Source organism: Pleuronectes platessa, chromosome 21 (assembly GCF_947347685.1).
Source record: "Pleuronectes platessa chromosome 21, fPlePla1.1, whole genome shotgun sequence".
NCBI classification, from domain to species: Eukaryota; Metazoa; Chordata; class Actinopteri; order Pleuronectiformes; family Pleuronectidae; genus Pleuronectes; species Pleuronectes platessa.
In genome coordinates this window covers 12384974-12410869 of record NC_070646.1, presented here as the reverse complement: position 1 = coordinate 12410869, position 25896 = coordinate 12384974, and the positions used below count along the sequence as shown (strand labels likewise).

General features: G+C 43.2%; 1 protein-coding gene across 1 annotated transcript; it reads right to left on the bottom strand.

The window, feature by feature from the left end:
* Positions 1-3191: 3191 nt before the first annotated feature.
* On the bottom strand, positions 3192-21829 carry ubald1a (UBA-like domain containing 1a). Its single transcript, XM_053413559.1, has 3 exons — positions 21323-21829; positions 20619-20678; positions 3192-5519 (listed from the first exon to the last, which is right to left on the bottom strand). Exons 1-3 carry the CDS (start codon positions 21428-21430, stop codon positions 5211-5213), a joined length of 477 nt encoding a protein of 158 aa, XP_053269534.1. The 5' UTR covers positions 21431-21829; the 3' UTR covers positions 3192-5210.
* Between the last annotated feature and the right edge of the window lie 4067 nt (positions 21830-25896).

Sequence of the window (25896 nt, the reverse complement as noted above, 5' to 3'; positions counted from 1 at the left end):
CTAAAATAAACAAATACCTCATTGAATGGATCCAGAGTGCGGTGTTTCCAGTTTTATTGATTCAAAAAGCAGATTTTTTTAGAGCAGATATGTCGATATATATTCACCTTAAATTTGATATATCTTTATTTATATATATTTATAGATCTATCAGCAAATCGCCTGTACAGCAGTTGATATCAGCATCTAATGGAAGTTGTTGTCTACGCACCTGGACAAAAGTTGGTTCTCCACCAACTCCTGAGGGAAACGTCCATTGTTAAATGTTTATCAATGGCTACTTGATAACTTTACCTGTCTGTCGTGTGGTGCTGAGCAGAGAGAGGGCAGTGACTTTATCACGGGGCAGATTTTTCTCTAGGTGGTAGAGGTGCCAGGTTTCAAATGCACCCAATGTCACTGTGTCCGTTCTGCTCCCCTACCCGCCTCCGCTCTGTGCGCAGTGTCCTCTGTCCTCCCCCCCCCCCCGCCTGCACACCTTAGCCACGCTGCCCGTGGTCCCTGCAGATCTCCCTGTGCCTGCTGATATGATGCCAATAAATCACTGTCCTGCTTTGTGCCAGTAATACCTACATGCAAAAAGGAAAGCTCAGGTTTAAATGGCAAAATGAACGACGGCTGAGTTCCATTTAGCTGCTTCAGGTTCAGGGTGTGTTGTGTACACTGGCTCACTGCCACACTGGCATGTCTTCCTGAGACACAAGAACTGAACGGAGCCGTCACGTGATGTTATCAGTAACATCTCAGCTTTTCTCTCATGTCAAAATGCCCGCTGGGAAAAGGCCCACAGCTTTAACAGTGTTCCAAACAGGGGGACGCTCTTCTGGTGTAATCACAGTCAATCTGTATGTTTGCATGTTTAATCTAAGACTGACAGCAGCTCGTTATTTAAACGGACAAAATCGTTTTTTGTTTTTTTTTTAGCTTTCATCAACAACATTCTTTAGCTCATTAGAGACACAAGCAAAGAATCGCAAATAATCATAATTGTGATTTGCGGAATTTAAACTCTACTTGGATTTGGTTTAGTCCCGAACTAGTGGCCTGTACATCTATCAAAAAAAGTGAGTCTTGCCCTTTGTAACAACTAATCCAGAGACAAATAAAGATGGATGACACGATTGCTAGATTTTCTCAAAGATGGTCTCTGGTTTCCTTTCTGGACAGAGGGAGGAAGTGGAGTCAATTCGGACAGAGATAAATAATGTGTTACTGAAATTGGACTTGCATATTTACATATTAAAGAGGCTCTGTTAAGTTTTAAAGCTCTGTTATTATGTGTATCCCTCTGGTTTATCCAGTCTTAAATATTATCTTTCAAGCAGTCTTAGTCTCCCGGCAATTGTTGACACAATGCTGTGTTTCACATCAACAACCGTATAATAAATTATAAATAAAAACAGTGCTCCAAGGTGCTACCAGTTTGCAAAACCTCCACAGGCAACCTCTAAGTGACATTTACAATATTTTGCTCACAACAACAATTTTTTAGCTAGTAGATTGTGAAAGGCTGGAAATCCTCCTCCTCAAGTGTTGCCACATTCTGTTACAGATAACACAGTTGACACATGCAAATGAAGGTCAAACTAATTTACAAAAACCTCTCGAGTGCTCTGCAGGATCGAACCAACGTGGTGATGTTTACACAAGACGCAGGACAGGTGTACCGCCGGTGAGCCATCTGTGACGCCGTGTTGTGTCCACACCGAGCACTGACCCAGAAAACCAGGTTTTGTGTGAAAAGATAAACCGAATGCTGAACAGTCTTTCCCTTATAAGCAGAGGCAAACTTCCGTAGTGTTGACGTCAGAGAATGGAGTGATTCACGCTTTTGTGGAGATCAGCAGTCTGGAGTTGATAGATGATTAGCGGTGACCACAACGGCCTTTTACTGGCCTGGGAAGCTAAAGATATCACCAAAGTGAAACAGGGAGTCTGCAGATTATTTTGCCGGTGGCCTCGCCGCAGAATTGTCTGAATAAGCAGCGCAGTGCTATCATTAACTTATCAGATCATCGTTATTAAGCGATGGCGGCCTCGAGTCTCCACTCATTCCCCTTTTCTTGGACCAGCCCTGTGTGTTTATTGCTATTCCTGTTCCCACACGCTCATGTGCAGAGCGGGGCCCGGTGCCAAGCTGCCGACATTCACCCGAGCCCTCTGACACACTCACAGCGGCTCAAAGTGGCACACAGCGATCAGCAGAGGGGTCCTCTCTTATTTCCTGCAGAGGAAGAAGCAGCTGAGGACATGGAGAACTCTGTGACCCTCCTTCACCACCGGCCCTCCACCACCGGCATGTGGGTGTGTGTAAAGTGGTGGGTGTTTATCTATGGTGATTTCGTGCATGCGGGGCAGCTGGTGTTGGTGTTTACGACTAAAAGAGGCAAAGATGGCGATGGTCGAAGAGCTTTAGTCCTTTCTAAACCATGTCTCCCTTTGCTGCGCCACACTGGCTTCTATCTGCGGCCCCTTCCATCTTCAGCTGCCGAGCATCAGCCAGACAGCCTCACTCTCCGACACGCAGGGCGAGAGAAAGACAGACGGGGGAGCAGGAAGAGACAGAGAGAGGTTTGTAGAACATGATTTCAGAGTCTGCCTCAGTGACTTTATGAAATCCGCCCTGCTGAGAGGAAGCCAAGCGTGAGATTATGATGCATCCATCTTCTTAGTGTCGTTATTTAACACATTGCCCTGGCGTCTCTGGTTCTCTCTCTGACGCACACACACACCCAAACACACACACACACACACAGTCGTATCATCATGACATATGCAAAGAAACAACATCTCTTTCAATGCTAAACAAATTACTATCAACTATAGATAAATGGACGAGGTATGTCCTCTTTTAAAATATCCCAGATACACAGGACATTATATCGACTATTATCATATTATCATAGTCCAATTTTAATCATTTCCCCCACCCTAACCTAAAACTAACTTTAACTTTAAAACATGTCTTCAGCTAAAAGTGTAATGATTCACGTTGTGTGGACTTGCTTTTTGTCCCCATAATGCTACTGTGAAAACAGATGTTGGTCCCCACAACACGAGTAAAACACAACATGAGTAAAACACATACTATAGTACTCTTAATGTGTGGCCCCTTCAATTGAAAAATATCCTATTCACCCTTTTCAAACTGTAAAGTGCCCAATCTCCCAAACCCAAGTAAACCAAGCACGTTAGATTGACATACAATATTTATTTAGGTTCACAAAAATGATAAGTTAATTATCAGGTAGTCCACAAATATTGTGGGAATGGTCTCATACAGTCATACAAGGGGGGGAACATACATGAGAAACCATTTAGGAACAGGCCCACCCAGAAACTCTGATTTTACCAAATAAAGTATGAAGCATGGAAAGAAGGATGAACTCAAACATTAGTTTAAATCTAAATAATAAAAAAGGAAGTTGGTTATTTAGTCATTATTATATCCATACATTTTTTTTCCTAATCATCTTTTAAAAAAAAGACCCTCAGCTATTCAAAATATCTTGTCTTACTCCGCCTGTTTTTATAGAATGTAAAAAATAATCCCAACAGGAAAAACTAAAAAAAAAGGGCAGACCCAGCATTTCAGTATTGCTGTTTGTCAGGGTCATCCCTGAACTGTCCCTCAGCAGTATCAATGGACCAGGGACTGGTCAAAACTTCAAACCTAAACGTTGTAAAAACCCCTCTGTAGTACACTAACTGAGGGTATATATATTTATATATATATATATACTGTATATCTGAAAGTAGTCTGTAGTGTCCCCAAATTGCTTGTGGTGGGCTCCCCCCAGCTGCCCCAAACCCATTTTCTTCTGTTTTGTTTCTCATATGGAACAAGACACTGTGACTATTGCATTTCTTTTAGCTTTGGGAATAACACCAACCACCCCTCCCTCGCCTTTAACTCCCCCCCCCCCCCTCCCATAGACGTGTCTCGACCTCATGTATATTTGCTACAAAAGATTTTACACATTATGAACACATCATGCAAAGTGGCAATTCTGTTTACAAAGATGGAGTAGTCGTGTTTCGCTTACATTTATTAAATATGTGGCCATTTGAAGTTGCGTTTGATTCACTCTTTCAAAAAAAATAAAAAACCTGAAGTCCCACCCAAGTTCAAAGCCTCCTCCCTCAACCTATCAACAAAAACAGAACAATTAGCATTAAAAACGATATATTACATCAAAACCACGACTGCTTGTTTCGCTTGTAAATAATAACCCAAATCTCCAGTAGACAGTTGTAGTCTGAGTCCGTGTTTAAAACTGTGTCAGGCAAAAAGCCATCGCTGCGAGAATCACTTGGCGTAAACCAGAGAGCGGCTGCTGCCTTTAAGAAAAGAAACCTTTAAAAACATGTCCTGTGTCGGTGGTGGCAATGGTTGGTTTAAGAAGAAATCCCTGATTGGCTGAGAGAAGTCAGGTGACCACCAGGTGAGGTAACAAAAGTCCCACCTTTGACGATGGGGGTGACAGTATGGAGGCGTTTCCTCTAGACGCGTGTCAATATATACTGTAAGAGTGTGTGTGTGTGTACATTTTTTGGATTACAAACTTGACCACCCGCTCACATGCGCACACACTCACACTTTAAGTGCGTGATGATTCTTGAGTCAATCTAAAAACACTGCATTGCGACTTCCTCTCTCCTCATGCAGCACAGACAGTTGCAGAAACACAGAAACACCAGTGACAGAAAAAACACACTGGCTGAAAAGACGGGAAAAAAAGAAAAAAAAACCTTAACAAAAAAAGAAACAGAAAATTAAGTTTGCTGCCTTGAACGTCCTTGAACATCACATAGAGTCCTTGGGCGTGACAATTTTTTTTTTTTTTAATTCAGTTTTTTTTTTTAGTTCAATAATATTTCTCTTATCTATGCATTTACTTAGGAAAAAACTAACAAAGATTTCAGTTGCTCTCTTATTACTATGTGTGTGCGTATCTTTTTTTTCTTCTTCTATTTTTGTATTGACGTTTGCATTGGTTTTCTCCTCTTCTTAAATTGTCCTCGTTGAGTTTTTCTTGGTTTGCGTAGTTTCCATCTCTTTCCGTTCGTCCATCCGACTTTTAGGAAAAAAGACAGAAACCCATATTTTTTACCCATATCTCCTCCCCTCCCTTCCCCACCTTTATACCTCCTTTCTTTCCCGCCCCCGGGGGGGTGGGTAAGGGGGCTTCTCAGTCCTGTGCGGCCCTTCATCTCTCTGCCTCCATCACTACACTAGCTTTCTGCTCAGTGCCCCCGTGCTGGTTCACACCCGTGGGCCAGGCAGAGCAGGGCTGCGTGGGGGGCTGCCCCTGAGTCCAGAGTCCCTGTTGAGGTTGCGGCACGTTAGGTGAGACCCCCCAGCCGCCGACCTGGGGGGGCGGGGGTGAGGTGGCCATGGAGGCGGCCATGGGGCTGCCGCTGCTGCCGAAGCTCTCGGACGCCTTCAGCCGCGAGAACATGGTCAGCGCGTCCGGGAAGTTGGGGGGCGTGGCTGGTGTGTTGGCTGGGGTGCACATCTGGGAATGAGGAAGGACAGAGAGCGATTAATGAAGATCCAAAACAGGAAAAACACAAGACTGAGAGAGCAGGACTAAGACAGGATATCATTCATAAGTCTTGATGTGTTAACGGGACTGATGAGTGTGTGAAGTTTAGTGCGGCTCAATTGAACTTAAGGGGACGGTCGGGCCTCAACGCTGGTATACACTAGACTGAGTGCTATTCTAGTTTATTCTAGGACACAGTAAATTGATATCTGGGTTTTGACTTTTCATCTGCTGATTAACGATTAAGAGAGAAAATGAGCTGCAAAGTATTTTATAACAACAATCTAATTTATCTGAAAATGCAATTCTTTGGTTCCAGTTTCTCCAATGTGATATTTTACAGATTTTTCACTGATGACATCACTTTAAACTGATATCTTTGGATCTTGGCTCTTTTCTTTAACTACCTTATAACAATGGATGAAAGCAAAACACATTTAGTTGACACAATAAGCACCAGACAGATAAAACAGGATACACATATGTACAGTACTTGCTGCAGGTTTTGTACAACTTGTCATGTGACTGCAGCACATTCTGTTTCATTGAGATGACAATCAGTGGACAAATCATCTCGCTCATGTAAACACACTGCACCAAACAATGATTCTTTACAAACATCTATCAGGAAAAACCAGACTTTGACATTGTTTAAAAGACGGAAAAAGGGACCGTTTGATATGAAGGGGAATCCCAGGCGCCCTCTGCTCCCCCCACGGTCCTGATGGGGATGGTGGTTAAAATGATTTGTTTACATCCACTTCCCGTTTCTGATTTTAGCAGAGAACACAAACCAATAACAGCTAATTTGCTTTGTGGAAACAGCCACAAACCAAGTCTCCTAAGTCTTATCCCACTCTCCTGAGCTCTGACCTGCTCCGACCCTCCTTTGTGCCAGTGGTGTTATTGTTCCGCTGCCAGGCGTTCCTTTCGGTGACACACCCCGAGCTCCCATAATATGCCCGTGTGCCAAACACAACACTGGACCCGACACCTTGTACCTAGCATGCCATGTGAACAACATGTTTGGTTGTTTGAGAACAGAGCGCCTTCATCGTCAACCGTTGTCTTCCTCACAAACTCTGTGCCCCGCGTCCTCTTCCGTGTCCCCGTCCATTTATGACCAGGAAAACAACCTCCAGTATTCCAAAGGGAAGCAGAGGTGGTGCTACGTTTAGCTAGTAGGCTTGGCATCTAAAAATAAGAGCCCGGGCCAAGACGGTAACAGGGCGGGCACCTTACATGGCAAAATAATCCTAAATCGCTGAGAATAAGTAGTGGAAGAAAACAGCTTGGCGACTCCAAGGATTAGGATTTTATAAAGATCACAAATACTTATGATTCCAGAAAAACTGACAGGACAGAAATAAAAAATCATCTTCTCTTGAGTCCACACAACTTTTTACTTAACTTACCACTTAGATTGTGATTATGTCCTTATATTATATATCTTTGCCCTCTAAATGTGATTTTCTTCTACACTTTGACAATGTCCAGACATTTCCTTCAGCTTCAGGTTGTGTGTTTTAGGACAGAGTGTGTGTGAGGGGGGGGTGTATTTTCTGGAAATGGGAGTCATAGGCTCCATGAATCAACCACTGGGAACAGCAGCTGCAGTCCCACATCAACATTGCATGTTAACATGCTGAAGAGGAGGAAAAGCTGAAAAACAGAATTCCCAGCTGACAACCAGATCTCAGGCGGACCTATGGTATCTTATCTATACCCTTTGGCTCCGTCACCCATGGTTCTCAGAATGAGCACACAAGCAGCCTTCAGGAGAAAAATAAATAAATAAACAGAGTGATAGGGACACCGTTCCTCCCTTGGGGGCGTTATTGGACTACCCTGCACCTTAAAAAATGCTGCGGCTTGCAGGTTGGTCCTGCGAACAATGCATCCTGAGCTGGGCCAAGGGTTCTCAGGGTGGCATGCTGTTATGAAAGGTGAGCGTGTCCACTGTGCACTCTTGACAGGGAACGCTGGCTCGTGTCTCTGAGGCCACTTCCTGCGGTAAAGAGACACCCTGGAATGCTGAAGTGACCTCCGTGAGGCTTCCTGTTCCTGGCGGGCAGCGGTGGACGTTACTGGTTGGATTTCTCAAACCCTGTGTATGAGTGGCTCTCTAGTAGAAAACAATTCCAGAAATGCTGAGAGATTGTCAGCTGAGACCTTTACATCGGACTTACTCATGCATGGACACATACGTGAATGAGCACGTATAAATGTACAGCTGCAGTCAGCTGCAAGACACCGCATTTCCCTTGCACAGATTGTTAAGATACTTTGTGGCTTCTGCTTCACATAGATCGAAACTAGAACGATAAGAGAGGGAGGCGGAGGACAAAACCAACTTCAAACACCTTGTGGGCGTGTCACAGAAGCCCACCTCGCACTCCTCCACTCGTAAAATAACACAAACACTTCTACTGTATGTGTCTGCGATCTGAGCAGGGGACCTTGGACAGAGACGGAGGGACGCAGACGCTATCGACCCACCGGGAAGAGGATCTGGTCCAAAGGCACAGCAGCTGTCTTCTGCCAGAGTTTGGGTCCCACTGCTTATCTGACACTTTGTCAGTGATCAAAGCTTCAGCAGAGCCCAGGAGTGTCTGCATCAGTGTTGCTGCAACCCCCAGATACTGTACATAAACAACAGATATTTCACTGCACAATAAATAACCTGCAGTAGCGGTATCTCTTGATACGCATGCTCGACCAATCACGAGTCAAACTCAGCTGTCAATAATGACGTCTAAGCCAGTTATTAAAAAGTAATTACTAATTAGAACAGCAGTGAGATAAGAACTACCAGAGATGACAGAAAACTTTTACATTTTCTCAATGTGAACTCAAGTTTAAGCGTCATGCCTGCAGTATTAGAGCACCTGACCTGTCTGATGTCAGAGCAGAGGACTGGTAAGAATGGATTTGGATGGATTTCCTACACACGGATTAAAAAACTACTGCAGCAGGATGCAAGTTAATGTGTCTTTACCCTTCCTGTGTACTATGCAGCTGACTGAGTCACAGATTAACTCTCGCTGATCTGAGGCGAAGCGTAAATACTGCATGAGCCACTGAGGATGGTGTCTGCAGATCGAAGTTCAAATCCAATCGGCTCTCAGACCAAGGACGGGCGATGGGGGATTTCTGAAGTCACAACACCAGGGTTAATGATTCATTGAAGAAAATCACTAACTTTGTGCACATTTGCAACAACACACACACACACACACGTTTCTTGAGCATATGCAGTTGTGAAACTAATATGGACAAAAGCAGGCAAAGAAGAAAAATGTATATATTTATGCCAATATAATTTTGCCCAATAGCAATATTACAAAATCCAATGTTTATCAATATATTGCTTATGTAATGAGCAGGGAAATAACTGTTAGGTAAAATGTTGAAATGTGAGATTCTCTGTCCAACTTTCAAAATCAGCCTTTAAACTTGAAAGAAACAACAATTGTGATCATATGACAATTTGTATGTCAATATCATTTTCGGTAATATAACCCAGCCCTAGGATCTCAGTCAAAGGTCACAAAAGTGGTTCCGCTTTTATAGTGTAGCTGTTTCATATCTTTGATATCCAAATCTGAATTTGTATCTATTGCCCTTTCACTCAAGACTCACAACGGAAACAGATTTTATGATTGTGAATAGTAAACAAAGCCTGATTTATCTGTTGTCAAACATTTAAATAGTTCAGAGATAATAGACAAAAATAAATTTCTTCTGCAGGATAAACTTGGGCTGTGGCATTTCTTTTCTTCCTCTGGTTATTAAGCCTCATTTCCACATAAACATGTTATTTAAAAGTATAAAGAAAAACATACATGAATAAGAATATAACAGATATTTAAGATGGTGTTATATTTGATAAATAGCAATGACTTGTAATCCCACATGTTTGAATCAAATAATATGGAAATAATCAGTGAAAATGATGTTTCTGGCTGCATCCGTATCTGGGAACAACTGATCAAGGAAAAAAAGGAAAAGCACACGCAGCTTCTGTTTGCCTTGAGAGTGCCTGTCGTTTCAGGATTAATGCCAGAGGTCCACTGAGGTAAACCTGCTTCTAAATCTCAACTGATGTCACTGTACTGTGTCACAGTAAATTGTCGAATTCTAGCCCTCGCTCCAAAACAGCATAAGATGTTATGTGAGAAGACTGCGGGCTTTGTTAGTCAGTTAAAAAGCCTGCAGGATCATTTAAATTCAATCCCCTGACAGAAGAGCACGAAAAGAAGCACTGGAGGAATATCTTTGAGGCCGTACAGTGTTTAGAAACACACGCACACGTTAACAGCAGTTGTGTCGAGGTGAGGGCCTTCAATAGACTGTGTGTGTAACCGCATCAGAAAATGTGTTGCAGCAGCCATTTGTTCAAGGTCTACAGATGGATAAACAGGGGAGGAAATAAAAGAGACAGCGAGACACGGTTTGTGTTCAAAACAGGGCTTACAGAGAGGTTGTCATGGGGACGGTTGTTATGAGGAAGCGGCACAGATCTCCCGTTGATGGGATGGAGCTGAGGCCGGCTCCGGCTCCGCGGCCCCGGTGGCCACAGAGACCCGGCCCTGTCCGCCCTCTCTTCAAGTCTGTTTGCTGGGCCCAGAGGCCGCATGGCTGCGGTGAGGCTCCACAACCTTTAAACAACCCTCCGTTTGTGTACATACATCTGTGTTTGTGGACAAACACAGATGAGCTGAAGCTATTTCCAGTGAAACCGACCACATTCCTCGGCAGCATCGTGTGTCTACGTGCTGGCTCGGAAGAGAAGCTCTCTTTTTCCTCTTACATATTTGTGCAGAGGGTCCAGGACAGAAACATTTAATGACCCAGAGCGAACTCCTCCACGTAACAAGCACCTCAGCACTGAACACACACACACACACACACACACACACACACACACACACACACACACACACACACACACACACACACACACACACACACACACACACACACACACACACACACACACACACACACACACACACACACACACACACACACACCCACCCACCCCTAATTTCACACTTTCTGGATGTTTCTTTCCAGCTGTCACAGGAATTTTAAGCCAACTTTTGCATTAAATTAAGCGTGATCTGATTGTTTCCACTGATTCAGCTAAAACATCTGACATAAAACCAGGGAGGATAAAAGGTTTGACAAGAACGGTTGAATTTATTGAAATTTCAAAACCACTGAACACATGCATCACTTCCTATTCAAAAGTCTTTGCTCCAGTTGTTTCTGACGAGGGTTGGTTACCGGAATCCGTTGGCAATCAGGAATCTGTTCCTACCAAGCAGAACTTACAACACAGAAATTCAGTGCTTGAGCTACGTACTGAAATAGTTTCCCCGCTTACAGACAACTGAAACATCGCTGCACGTGCCAAGTAAACACTACACTTAACTCTTTTGGCAACAAACTCTGTAGACGGCTCTGGCAGCATGGAAAGTTAGCCCACAGTTAGCTAGTGGCTCCCTAAAGCTTGAATCGACAGAACCACAAAATTCCACAAAGCTAAACGGTTGGAAGTGTGGCTGTGTTTCACGTGAAACTATTCGCCACCGGGACATTCAGCAAATGTTGAAAATACATCCATGTAAAGAGGGGACCGTGACAAACTCAGAACCTGGCAACACAGAGGATACATTTGGGAAGGGGAAGCTCTGTTTTTGACTGCTTGTGTGACCCCCATGTCAAATTTAGTTTGAAAATTACTGTAGGTGTGTTAGGTTTTATTTATTATGTAATTTTATTGTGTTCATTTGCTAAGAGTTTATCATTTATTAATTGTTGTATATTTAAGTTTAGCAGACTTAAAACTGTTGAAAGTTAACATATTCAATTTCAAATTCCAATTAACCTTCGCAAATAAAAAAAAGCTGTTTTTGTTTTGGTTCAGTCACTGTTAAAATCTACTATATATTCTTTGTAGTTTTTGAATATTTTGAGTCGCATGCATTCAAATTAGCACAACGTGACTTTGGTTGAAACTCAGCTGCTTTTCTTTCGTTCAGTTCCTCTGTTGTGAAATGTGTCTTGAACCTGTGACCCGTTTTGGTTTCTCCACCTTCTCCGTCGTTCTCTCACTTCCCTCTCCCTCCCGCCTGTAGCTCGTACAGTTCACACATTCTTTGTCAGCACTTGCAGCAAACTGTGCTGAGAGATCTGTGAGACACGAGGATGACGGCGATGCGCACCGCCTGATGTCTCCGTTCTCATCCCAATGTTCTTACGAAACCTGGATCTTCTAATTTGTGGATTTTAGGTATTATTCACAATACACATCGACAGAGACTTTTCAGGGAGACTGTCGGGAACAGTTCCTTCACTCCAGCTCTATGAGCTTGCAAAATTAAAACGAACCCTATACCTGTAAAAACAAGACCAGCTCTTGTGGATGTGAAGTCTGAGATCAATTCTTCTCCAATAGGAGACTTAACATATTCTACATCATCACGTGAGTCAATAACTGAGAGTGGAACATCATGTTAACACAACTAATGCACTTTTACACTCAGAATTTCTTCGGTTTTTATTATCAAGCACAATTGTGCTTCTGGAATCACATGTTCACGTTATGTTGGACACTTACGACAGTGACAGGTTAGATCTCAACAAGTCTCGACTCCAGCAGCCTCTTCAGTGTTCACAGGATCCAGTCAATCAAAAAGGCATTTAACCGTAATCCTTAATCCAAATTTTTTTCCATTGAAATTGCTGAGCACTATTAAAGGGCAGCTCAGAAGTATATGGCTCCTGTTCAGCAGGGTAAAATGTAACCATACTTCTTAAAACAACTCCTTGTAGTTTGGCAGTGTTAAGGTAAATGTAGCACGCACACAAAGGTGCCACAAAATAAACCTTCCCATTTATGGATAACACAAAAGTGTAAATCTGACTGCAGGCTCATGCTGTCATTCATATAATGCAGGGCTGATTCTGACCGATGTCCTGTGAGGAATGTGAAAACGAGGAACAAATAGCAGATTAACATTAAAGTAGGTGAGATTGCTCCAATCGTAGTTGATGGTTGAGTCTCCTGGCCAGGACATTAAATACTAATATTCTGGGGTGACAGATGTGACAGAAGATGTAGATCTACTACACATTTATATTCTGCATCAAATTTTTTGTTAAAAATTGAGTGTGACTATTTAAAATGGTGATTGTCTCTATAATCAGAAGAGCCTTGGTGCTCAAAGTGGCACTGGCAAATAAATCTTTTAAATCGAGTTTGAAATGTGCAGATTTTTCTATTATTCAAAAGTCATGCAGTTTGTCAATTGTCCGACTCTTTTTCTTCGAAACTTCATAGTTGTTCCAAATGCTTGAATAGTGACCTTCTCTCTAGGATTTTCCGCCACTGGTTCAGGACAGGCTATTCATTCAAGGGACCTGCATGTGCAGCTGCTTAGTAGAACAGCAAACAGGAGGTCAGCGGTCAAGTTTTCTCGCAAAGCGCTCGACTTGCATCATGTTAAAAGGTTATTATGAAATTATTGCAAAAAAAAAAAAAAAACATATGTGACTGATCCGCCAGCTTTAACAGGAGACCTTTGTAAAAAAAGGAGGCAAACGGTGAAAGAAAGAGGTGGGGGAGCTTTTAGTAGAACAGGAGCTGGAACAAAGCGTAAAGAGAAAGATCACACGACATAAACCATTAACTTTACATGACTCGGCTCCCCTGTTAAATATTTAAAAAGCGAGAGCTCTCATGGTGAGTGTGTAGCGTAGCACAGCTTTTTGTTGTTTCGGAGCAGCAGCAAATGCAACCTTGACCTACGAGTAGCATGGCAACTATAATAGAAATAGTACTTAGCATTTACCTTTGCATTAGTCTGTATCAACGGAAATGGACTATTCTGAATTACTGGAAATAACAAAATTATACAGCCATTGTGTGTAGGAATTGCTACTATTATAAAAATAATATGTTATTAGGACTTTACACCTGAACACATTGACCTTTGAAAAGACTTGAAAACTCATAGGTTCCACTGGAGGTTTGACCCTTTGCAATAAAGAGTTATAATATTTTTGCAAATACTACAAAGTCTACCTATTTGAGACATACACTGTACTGAACCGATTTTAAAAACAGACCAGACTTCCACCCATCTGTTTACCAACATGCTTTCTAGAGCTGCACGTGGAAACCTGCTGATCCTTTACATAATGGAGGTTCTGCACCTGTGTCATTTGTCATAGCATCACACACCAGAACCGGACCAGCAGCTCTCTGTGTTTGGGTTTTATTATCCCGTCACACATTGCTCACCGACAGGGAGGCGACACTCTGGCTTTTATGATCGTGGCCAGGTGTCAAATCTATACATTTCTTTCCCGAAACAAAATGAAGGAGGCCGACAGGTTGCTGCTGAATATTTCAAGTGGCCGCCTCCTCACCTCTGACCCCCTAACCCACCTTCCTACATCTGAGCCCCAGTATTTGAGTATCTGTGTGTGAGTTCAAACTGTATACACACATACACTGAGGGCCACGGCTGGATCTGAGCTAACAAGGGACTCGGCTGATCATTAGCCAGGCTGGGCTCTGTTTCCCTATGCTTTTCTGACACTGGACAATAAAAGAAAGAGACTGAGAAAGAAAGAGGAGGAACGGAAATAGAAAGCTGCTGGGTGATGGGACGGAGTGGGGCATGTGGTCTAATCGACCAAATGCACACACTGCACTGCTCAGTCACAACAATGGCTAACAGGCGAACAATAGGTGCTCAGTGGCCCTCTAGTATCTAGAAAAAGTGCTGTCAACTGGTAACAGGCTGGCAAGAGAAACTACTGGGCCGAAGGTCAACATGAGCAAGATCAAAACAAGATTGCAGTGCAAAGGCTCAGGTTTAGCTTTGCAAAAGATATATTTTCTTCAGATCAAAATTAAGGTTTTCTATCATCTCACATGCAACTCACACGTTTTCTAATTTGCCTCAGATTCAGTTTAAACCCTAAGCCATTGCATTAGAGCACTATCTGGTAGAGATTTAATGCGAAATCGCAAAGTTCCTCAGTGTTGCTGTGACGAAAAGAAAACGTATTTATCTGTATCTGCTGAACCTTTTGCATAGATAACAAATGCGAGGATAGAAAACACAACCAATGGTAGTTTTATTGCAGCAGATTCCTAAATTAAGAACTCGGCCTTCACATTACTATTATTACGATTCATTTATCTTGCCTTCAGTTTCAGATCAAGACTGGTGAGGGGAGGACAGGGACGGACATGGCTGTGGAAGGTGGCAGCACAGAAAAGCTGGGTGAGGGACCAAAGGGTCAATGCTCTCAGGTCAGCTGGTGTGAGAGCTTGGCTGCAGTGCTGCAGCTAACCTTAGAAAGCAGCCCAGTGAGATGTAATGTGACAACTCGGTCTTTATGCAACAGACACGGTTCCCATGTGCTGTTTGTGTTCCCTGAGCCATAGGCCTGAACCCATTGTGTGCCTTCAAGTGTACTCTGTGACTCCAAGAACCAGTGTGAAACCTAATCTAACTCCAGCGCTCATAAACACATCTGGTCCTCACAGTCATCCCACATGGATTCTCATTCCCTTGAGTCCCTTGAGCCAAAGACTCTGTGTGTGTGAGAACATGGCTGTGTGTGCGTGTGCGTGTGTGTGTGTGTTTCTGTGTGGTTAGACTTCTGGGAAGCTGTGCTTTTGGAAACATGCAGGGCAACACGCTGGAACATGCAGGGCACAGGCCGAGCCTCTTCAGATGTGGCAAACTGCCTGGCATGGCTGTAGAGTATACTGGTACAGACATACACACTCCATGCACAGAGAGAGAGACACCGATGCGTGCACACTCATTAACATCATTACCAGATCTAGACATGATTAACTCTGAAATCTGACCCACACTTAGGGTATTATAACTGTGCACACACACTGACACATATAAACTCATGAAATCACACCCAAACAGTGGAAAACTGGATTTCCCCTCATTCTACGCTTACGGACTTCTGCACGTTAAGTCTGCATCAAGACAGAGACACAAAGCAGAGTCCGAGTGAGCCAATGTCAGAATACAGAATAAAGAAAACACGCATATGATGCAACAACTGAAAAAAACAGAAAGGATAAATGATCTCAGGATGAAAAAGAGGTAACCTACATGTAGAATGCCGAAAAACATGTCAATTTGGAAAGACTACGAGATTGACAAGCTTTTGGTGATAAGGGTAGATGCCGATGTTGACATGCTGTAAACAAAACCATTTAAGTCATATCCTGCCTCCCACCAGCTCTGCTCAGCCGTCACCCCTCGCCTGAATTTTCCTGCTGTTGTGAAAGCGTCTGACCCGAACTACCTCTTGCAGCGTTCTTCAAATGTGAAAGGGGAAAGCTGGAAAATGCCCGGACCCAATTTTCCAAATAGCTTGAAGAGTTCATGTCTGAAAGCAGCTTAAGAAACAATCAAGTATTTTTTAAATACTGATATCTTTCCTCCATCTCTCAGAGTGGTGATAAACAGTTAGAAGTACAGACAAGAGAGAAACAGGAGCATTTAGTCGTCCATGTTGTCACGCCATGATTTATGAAGGTAATTATAGCTTTGCTCGTCTGCATGGGCGCATGTTACACTCCAAATCTAATTTGGAAGAGATCCTACATGAATGAGAGTTTGGCATTATAAAATCCTTTTGTTAAGCCACACCCAGACACCACAACCGAATGTTTGTAGTTACTATAAACAAACGCACACAAAAAACTCCTCCTTTCTCCTGGTGGGTGTTCATATTGCCAGGAAACGGCCTTTAAAAACCACCTCACGCCCACTTTTATCACTGGCCCCGCGGTGCCCAATACCATCCGGCCACGTCACCGCAACCGAGCAGTCGGAGCTGAAGGTTGCCCTTCATAAAATTCGCAGTTTCATTCAACCTTGTGTGTCATGCCACTAAGAAATGGTAATTATAACACAATAAAAAAGTGTTCATAGAAACTATGGAGCTGCTTATTCGTGATTCTCCGGTTGGCCGAATACGTGTTTGTGCTCTGCAGCAGAAGGAAACAATAGAAAATATACGGGTGGATATTGACTTACTGCTTATAGTATCGTTAATGTGCTCAACTACACCAGACAGGGCCTCATCCAAATAATCAGGATAGTATTCCTTATATTGTAATGTGTCTTTTGCAAGAGAGGGAGTGGTTTCTTTGTCTGTACTAGAAGAGGCAGACATAACCTAAAAGTGAAGAAATGATTCAAGTGGGAAAGGAGAATGTGAAATATTCTTTAAATGGATATTTTTTATTACCCTGACCTACTAAAGACAACACACTTTTCAGCAGCACAGTCCTGACTCGACTGCAGGGCTGCCACATGACGACCTCGCTGCTGTTTCTTTATTAGTCATAACTCGAGCAGAAATTACACACATGTAAACCAGGCTTTGTCGGCTTAGTCCGCTCCTTTCCAAGCTTAGTCACATGTTCCCAGACAACAGTGGAAGTCATCCAGTGGCGGCTACTTCCTCTTCAGTGGTCACATGAGGATTCATTCACTTTATTGTGCCTGTGTGTGCCCCACATGAAGAGATGTAAATCATGGAAACACTGACATCGGCGTGAGCACACAGTGAATTGTCAGTGGTAAAGCATTGAGCAGTGAAAAGACTGAAGGAACTATTTCCTTAAGCTGCTCATAACTATACGATACCCTCAACGAATAGAATTGTGATGATATCTGAGAGAGTTAAAGATTTGTTGTTGTCATCTTTATTTTCTGAGCATTTATGCAAAACGTATGATATACTGTCCATCTATGTTTGTAAATATATGTGCATATGTGCCTTCAATACCTGGGTTATGTTATTTTATTCCTTTCTTTTTATCTTTTAGTTGTCATAATTATTAGTATCATCACCATTATTAATATTATGCACCATCCTTTTCTTCATTAACCGAAAAATACATTCTCTGTCTAATATTGTTCTACACTGAGGCAACAATGTGTACATAGAAGAGCATTTTGGACAGCTGGCATTCCAACTTTGTAAGGAGATATTGTAAACACCTTGTCAGAAATAACTCAGACTTTACAGAGCCGATGCTTTAAAATGTGCTTGAAACAGCCCTAGAATATGCATGGAAATTCCATGTGTGAGTGGACACGCCGACATGCCGTGAAGGTGGCAGCTGCTTTGAGCATGTGGCTAAAAACAAGAGGACGAGGACTGGACACGATTAGAAACCCTCCGACAGGAAATGTGGACGGCAAATTGAATTCTTGAGCCTGATGTTTTGTGTCCTTAAAAAGAGAGACAGTAATGAAGCTGGCGAGGGAGGTAAGATGAGTGAGAGTGTATAAAGTAAAGGAGGAGACAAGGGTGCTATGTTTTTTTAAGTCATACCGGCCCTCCTCTGCTGTGAAAGGGTCCATTTTGGACCGGTGCGAGCGTCGCATCCTGTAGGAATGTGGTGCGGTTGCCGTGTTTGTGTGGGCAGTGTGTGTGTGTGTGTGTGTGTGTGTGTGAGGAGGAGAAATCTGGGAGTACACAGGGAAGGGTTCCATGAAACAGAAATGAGGTTGAACTGAGCTTAGGACCTAGGTGTCCATCAGAGAACACAGTGTAGATGTACGTATTGGTGACTCCATTTGAGAAACACACTGATACCCAGGCAACTCTCTTCGAGGCAACATTCATAAGTGGATCACCCTGAAACACATATTGCGTGCATAAACACAAGTGAGGGGAAATAAATAAACAGGCCCAAATGCCTGCCTGTGCAGAGATTGTAGCTCTTTCACATCATGTGCCAAGGCAAAGGCACTCCCCGCGGTCCAGGATTGTTAATGACAGGAGCTTTAGCTAAATCCTACAGTATTCACAGCCTTACAAAAGACTGTACTGGTGTGTGGACCAGTTAACCTCACAATTTGATATTCGATACAGTGCACCAACCTGTGACATACAATGCACAAATGACGTATTAACAATAGTGCACGTCAAACGAAATCAGACTTGGCTTAGCTCACGAGGCGAACGCTAATTGCTTCAAATCCCGACCAGACCAGTTTTGTTTAGCAAGGAATAAATGTATATCTTAAAACAACATCACTTTGGAATCCGAGATGGTTTTCTCTTCCGTGAAGCCGGATTTAAATGGGAAAGTGATCTGCTGGTACCCCCACATTGAGGGCCACATACATACATGTGTGTTTGGGCCTCAAAAAAAGACAATGGCCTATACCAGCTCGCTGAGCAGCATCCACAAACCGTGTGACCTACATGACGTCCAAACCTGACCCGCTGCCAAGAGCTGCATGTCTACAGGCGATCTGCTGGGGCCACCAGGGCTGGGTTGAACTGAGGCTTCTAGTCAAAAAAGCAATCTTAGTGTTGTAACACAAAGCACTGATGCAACATCTTGAATCACAGAATTGCAACTTAAAATGATTCCCGTTTACTGTAAACTGGGGAAAGAGAGAGGACAGAGAGAGAAAGACAGAGGGTGAGAGAGAGAGCGAGAGCGAGAGCAAGCAAAGTGGATTAGATTTGTATACCAACGTACACTGCGGCCTGATAAGCTGCAGGAAGGTTGGACACGCTTGCCCTCCTGTAGTACTGTTGTGACTCACACACAAACACCCACTCTGTGCATGCACAAAATACAAATGCACGCATGTGAATTAAATAAGCGAAAACACAGACGTGCGGCCATATCAGCATGTGTAAAAAAGAAAAGAGGATGTCGTTAACTCATGATTATGCAAGAAACTGCCTTTAACAATAACACCACAAACACTCCTCGGTGTTCCGCGTTCTGACCTTCATTAGCCAGTCTCTGCAGCAATCGTGCTCGGCCCTGTTTGGCGGACAGTTTATTCTCTAAATTGAAGTGACACATCCCATGAGATAAATAGAGGCTGCTGCTACTTACTGATCTGATCATAGGAGGGTCGGATTTTCTTTATTGTAACAAGGCTGTGACATTAAAAAAAAGGGATTCATCTCACTGTGAGCCATTTCTATGCTATATTGCCCCAACTCTCAGGATATAAAATGTCACCCACACTCAGATAAAGCCATACAAAAATGAAATCCTTCTTCACCAGTCCACCACCCTCCTCCCTCTCTCTCTCTAAAGAGACAGAGATGGAGCTTCAATAAAACGATCAACAATTTTCATCCAAAAATCCCCTCACATCCATGTCAGACTCTTCCGGAAGGCAGCTGTTGCTGGATGCTGCCATGCATGCAGCTGCAAACAAAGGCTTGTGTGCTGCCAAAGTGGGCTGCTGCTAAAAGCCCAAACACTGCTGGTGTTTCATAATGTCCAACCCCTGTGTGTGTGTGTGTGTGTGTGTGTGTGTGTGTGTGTGTCAGCCGAATGTCTCCTGCAGCCCTAACGCCTTCCAGTTTACTCTTTACCGATTTAGTCTGCTCTTTAGTCCCCGATGCGTGTCATCCAGAGAGGGGTGGGGGTGGGGGGCAGTAACAACCGAATAACCCATGGCAATTGCAACAGCACAAGGGTTCTATTTGTAAGAAGTGACTGTACTCTTCCTGGAAACAGACATTTTTTTGTCTTCTACCCAGCAAATGAGAGGCGCTTCCTTCCTTTATGCACCTCTGTTGATCCAATGAGAAATGTTGAATTTCATATATCAACATTAATCATTTCCACTCCCTCTTTCTCAGCGCCCCCTACAAACACACACACAGACGCACTAGAGAGAGCGAGTGTGCGAGTGTGTACATCTCTCCCTCGGTGTGGCTGCTGCTGCAGCTGCATGCCTGCCTGTGTTTATTTCTGGAAGCTCACAACATGGCCGACATGTGCTTTGTTATTGTTAGTACAACATCATCCCTGTCGGCCTATAAGGGCCGTTTATCGCCCCATCCCACCCAATACAACACAGCAGCCTTAAAGAAACACCATCTGAAAAGTATGATTGATGGAATAGAAGAAACACGACAATGAAGAGCATTTAGAAAGCTTGTTGTTATATATATATATATAAAACCCTCATCCTCCCCCATCGTCGTCCTCCTCCCTCCTGCACTCACCATTTGATGATGATGGCCGTATGGAATATTTGTTTCTTGGAAAAAGGCACTGAGGGCAGTCTACAATGAAAACACAGAGAGGATTAATTGTATCATCATTATCAGTGTGCGTGTGGCAGCTTTACATGAAGTTAGAGGCACAGAAATCGCCCGATCGCCGCTCGTTTACACAGTTGACACAAATACACGAGCTTAGAAACGGGATCTTTGGGATTTGGATCTATATTCGCCTCAGACTACAGTTTAGTAGGCTAGTCGATACAACGAGGCGGTCATCTGTATTGCGTAACAGCCGTCGCTGGCTTCGCCTGCTCGCCGCTGTCATGTGTCGGATTACTCCATTTAATCTGGAGTAAAGTCTAATTGGATGTGCTCGGCTGTACGCTTCGCCCCGCCGCATGCCTGTGTGTCCCCTGCTGATTCAGCCTGGCTAAAGCTAAACAGATACTTTAAATACAGCTAACAAACTTCTGGCTTCAGGGAGGAACACACACACACACACACACACACACACAGCAGAGGGCTAACACTGCAGCTTTGTTTTTTGTGTTCGCTTAAAAAAAAAAAAAAAAAAGAAAGTAGCCAGTGGCAGACTATGAAACTAGGCTACATTTAAAGCTAACGGTCGCTCGCAACGTAAACACACCGGCGCCATGTTGACTCCTAACCTAGTTTTGTCCTCCCTTGTTGTGTTATTGTGTTACCTCGAACTGCCAGTGTGCCGCCTGCAGAAGCTGCTTCGCCTGGTCTGCCGCACAGCCCGCCGTCAGGACGAACTGGTTAATCATGACTTGATGTTTGAGTTCATCCATTTTTCGACGAAGCCCGGTGTCCTAACTCGCGGCGGCTGGCTCTGGAGCTCTCTGCGTGACTGGTCCTCTCTCGGTTTCGCTCGTTCTTCTTCAGCCCAGTTGTATTCCGCTCCCCTGCCTTCAGTCATCCACCATTACAGCCGGTCGAGCAAACACAAATATTTACTGTAGGAGCGGTAGTCGAAGGGAACGTCGCGTGATTGACGGGCGGGCGCAGCCAATAAGGGGCGGAGCGCCGCCGGTGGGATTTGTATGCTGGGAGCGGAGGGTCTCGGAGCGGCGCGTCTTTATCCGACCGATTATCTTAATAACTCACACTTAACGCCATGTTAACCGACGATCATTCACTACAGAGACCGTCTCTAGCGATTCCCAACGCGTGTGCTATGGGAATCGCCGCCAAGCTCGCCAATCCCCGCTGGAGGGACGCGGAAAGGGTTTGTTTTGGACTACAACTCCCGTGAGCGCCCGCTTTGTTTGGAAAGCTGCAGGAGGCCGAGTTTTTGTGAACGACGGCCGCTCTCGTCCAATTCCCCGGCGCGCTGTGTCACCATGATGCCAAATATGGTAAACAAAACCCACCGTGGCCAATCACATCACTGCGAGTTAAATTGGGGACAGGCCGACAGCCGTAGTGCACACATACACACTCACACACACACGCATGGTGCACACAACCACCTCAGTGTGTTTGTGTGGTTGCGTCAAGCAATCAAAATGTATTTATAGAATAAAACTATAACCACAATTCGTGCCTTAAGACTCAAGTAGGTGCGATATCCTCTGCCCTTAACCCCAAACTGGGAAATAAAAAACTGTAGAGCTGACAGAAGTGCAATAGACGTCACGTGCAGCAGAGCATGTCAACAAAATAACAATGTTTACAATCATGAGAAAGGTGTGTCAATATTTACAGTATTTCAGAATCAGCTTTATTTGCCATGTATGTGTACACTACACATACAAGGACTTTGACTCTGATGTAAGTGTGCTCAGTGTACTGACACAGATTGACAATTAACAATACAATCAGCTGCAGACTACAAGGAACTAGCACATGAACTACTATGTGCAAGTAGTATTTAGACAAAAGAAAATGTCCGATGGAGTTGAAGGGGGCAGTATTGACATTTGTAGCGGTAGTTTACTGTATATCAGTATAAGCTATCTAGTTGTTATCATATTCCACAATCAGCTGCCACCACGATCACAACCCATGACCCACCATCACGATGTGCATGTGTGCTTCTGTCTATGTGCTCAGGGGAAAAGCTTTTGCGGATAATATCTTTATGGGTACCAATTGTCAGAAGGTTTGACATATAGGTTCTGAATCAGTAGTAAAATGCATAATCCAAATGTTACTCAGTTTATATCCAGCTAATCTGTATACCTCCAATTTTCAATTATGCAACATGAACCAGAATGTTAAGATGCTTGCAGACAAGAATGATATAATCTCGGGGTTAAAATAAAGAATATTAAATAAGTTAATAAGCAAAATCATGATTAATGTTTTGCACTAAAATGGCAATTAAACGGAAATCTATGATCATAATTAACACAAATAAGAGGATATATGGCCAATACACCAGAACAGAATTATTCAAATGCCAGCTTGTCTTATTTTAAGGTCTTTTTGAAAATAAACAGAAATAATAACACACAGAAACACACACACACACACACACACACACACACACACACACACACACACACACTTTTCTAATTCATTAGGCTTAGCAAAGCACGCTGTGTGAACGAGCCCTCACATACAGCTCTGAATTGTGGGTAATTGCAATGTAAACATTCCCTTATCAATGGCACGTTTGTAGCAGAGTGAGCGAGAGGATGGAGGAAAGGTGGGAAACAGAGACACCTGCTGGTGAAAGACGGTACCTGAATGAAAAGTCAGTGTACCAGTGGGTGAATTTGAGGTCAACGACCGGCACGGTTACAAATCATATTTCTATGTAATTGATAAACCTGGAGTGTTCACACCCCATGTTTATATTCTGAAGTGACCTTTGACATTGTGATATAAATGATAGATTGCTGATGTCATTGCTGAGTATATAGGATTGCTGATGTTGTTTTTCAAAAATATTATTTATTTCATGTAACCTTGTAGTGGACTCTGAGATTTGTTTCATCAGGAATAAAAATATCCATTTATAAATTTGCAATTTCGATCTGATGCTTTTTCTAGTTCAGGATGGCTTTGCAACATCTGTTCGTGTTCAGGGACAACAGATGATAAATAACTCAGAAATGCATATGGATGTGCTCACCCACTGTTGAATAAATTAACAAATAAAAAAAACTGTTACCTGCTAAACCAATCATTAAATAAAACTAGAAAGTCTAATAATAAATCTGTCACTCCTGTCGATTCTGTGACGATCACAATGTGCCTTAACTGGAGAGAGGGTTTGTTTTGTTTCTATGAGACTGGGCGGTTGCAGAGGGACTGTGTATTGTCTGGGGACTGTCAGAGCACTTCACACTACTTATCATGAGACGCTGCCGCTGATCTATTTTAGGATCCTCGATGTTTCAGAGAAGAAAGAAGCTCCTCTGTCGACCGGCGTGTTTACCATGAGACTCCTCTCTGTCCTAACGCGACCTGGCCTTCACTTCATTTAAAGTTTTTTGTAAGCTAACTAGTCCATTTAAAAAACAATTAAAAGTGCTGTACACAGGATATAAAAGGCAACGTGAAAAATTGTTATGACAATACAAAAAGGCTTCTGAAAATAGAGAATTACATAGAGAACAACAGATAAATGAATAACATGTAAGTAAGAAATTAGCAATATTGGCAAACAGGAAAATGTTCAACATTGATTTAAAACAGTTAAAGCAACAAACAAAAGAAAAGAAAATACTAAATTTTCACCATAAATATCACACAAATGTATTTTCACTGCAGAAAACCTCTCCGATACTTTGATGTTGGATAATGTAGAGAATACACAGAGTGTTAGTCTTCCTGGACACTTTAGCAGGATTATTTGTGACAACAATTTGTGCCAAACCTTTTGTGCATCCGTAGTTTGTTTAGTTAACAGCAGAGATCAGACATTTACTTTCCCCTAAACCCTTCAGTGCTTTTTAAACTAATAGCAGAATTTTGAAGTAAATTATGTGACAGACAAGGAGCCAGTGTTAAGGGACAAGAGTTGGAGTGACATGATCTATGAATCCTGGGTCTTTCTGAGCGAAAACCCCTTGTAACCGGTGCTATTAACAATAAACGGATACATACTGTTGTATCAGCCCATGAGATGTACTGTAGCCTTACTGTATGTGTACTCAGCTCCTGTTAAAGGACAGAGCAAAGCCTGGCAACAATAGGAACAGCTGTTTAAACATTTACCAGCCTCACCAGCAAACGCTTTGTCAGGAACCTCAACAAAACCACGAGATGTTTACGAAAAACCAAACCTCCTGCACACGATGCAACAGCTGGTGATGCCAAGTGTATCCCCCCGGTTCCTCTGAATACAGATTTGGCCTCTCATCCCTCCTGGTGGCTCTACACACCCGAAGCCCTCGTCAGCCTCCGCACTCCACATCGTTGACCTCGGCAAATGAACTGATGAAATGTGTGTGTGTGGGGGGGGGATGGTTGGTGCTGCACACTGTTGGAAATATCCCCAGGCCTATGAACCATCATTTATGGATATGAGCTACAGTTCTTGTAAAAAAAAAAACGCCGGTGCAAAGTGTTTCTGTACGCAGAGTTCAACCTACACTAGATGCTAACGTTGACCCTGAAATTACCATTACACCCAACATGATTTGTTATCAAGTCAGAAATACAAGATTTGGTGACTGGGGTCAGCTGACTAGTGTGAAGGTGGAAAATGTTCAAACAGCATGAAGTTGTGTTTTCAGGCAGATTTTAGTGGCAGCAGATCAGGACTAAGAGGCAAAGGAGAGGAGGAGAGATCATGTATTGAGTTTGCATGTTCTCCCCGTGTCTGAGTGGGTTTTTGCCGCTTCCTTACACAGTCACAGATTTGGGTTAAGGTTAACAGGAGATTCTAAATTGACTGTATGTGACAGTGGATGAATGTTTGTCTCTGGATGTTGGTCCTGTGATACGCTGGCGATCTGTTCAGGGGCCACCCCACCTCTCGCCAATGCCATCTGGGATTGGCTCTAGCTCCCCCTTTGACCCTCAATGAATAAGCAGTCAAGATATTGAATGTGTGGATAGTGTGATTTGGCATCTTCTAACCTTGGTGACTGTACTCACTACAATGCCGAGGATTTCAAGAGAAACATTTTCTGAGTTTATTACCTGTGAGTAGCGTATCATTAAAAAAATAAAAAATTATGCTAATACAAACCTTGTGCTTTAGGTGCCCAGTCCTCCTCTCACACATTCATTAATACTATGTCTTCACACTCCATGACCACATAGAATACACAGTGAGAGCTGATTGTAGTGTTTGCAT

Bases quoted from the DNA above. Each gene is read 5' to 3' on its own strand.
- ubald1a (XM_053413559.1), bottom strand. From the start codon at position 21,430: ATGGATGAACTCAAACATCAAGTCATGATTAACCAGTTCGTCCTGACG. The intron at 20,679-21,322 runs GTAACACAATAA...TTTTCATTGTAG, and splicing joins CGGCACACTGGCAGTTCGAG to ACTGCCCTCAGTGCCTTTTT. The intron at 5,520-20,618 runs GTGAGTGCAGGA...CCTCATTCCCAG, and splicing joins ACGGCCATCATCATCAAATG to ATGTGCACCCCAGCCAACAC.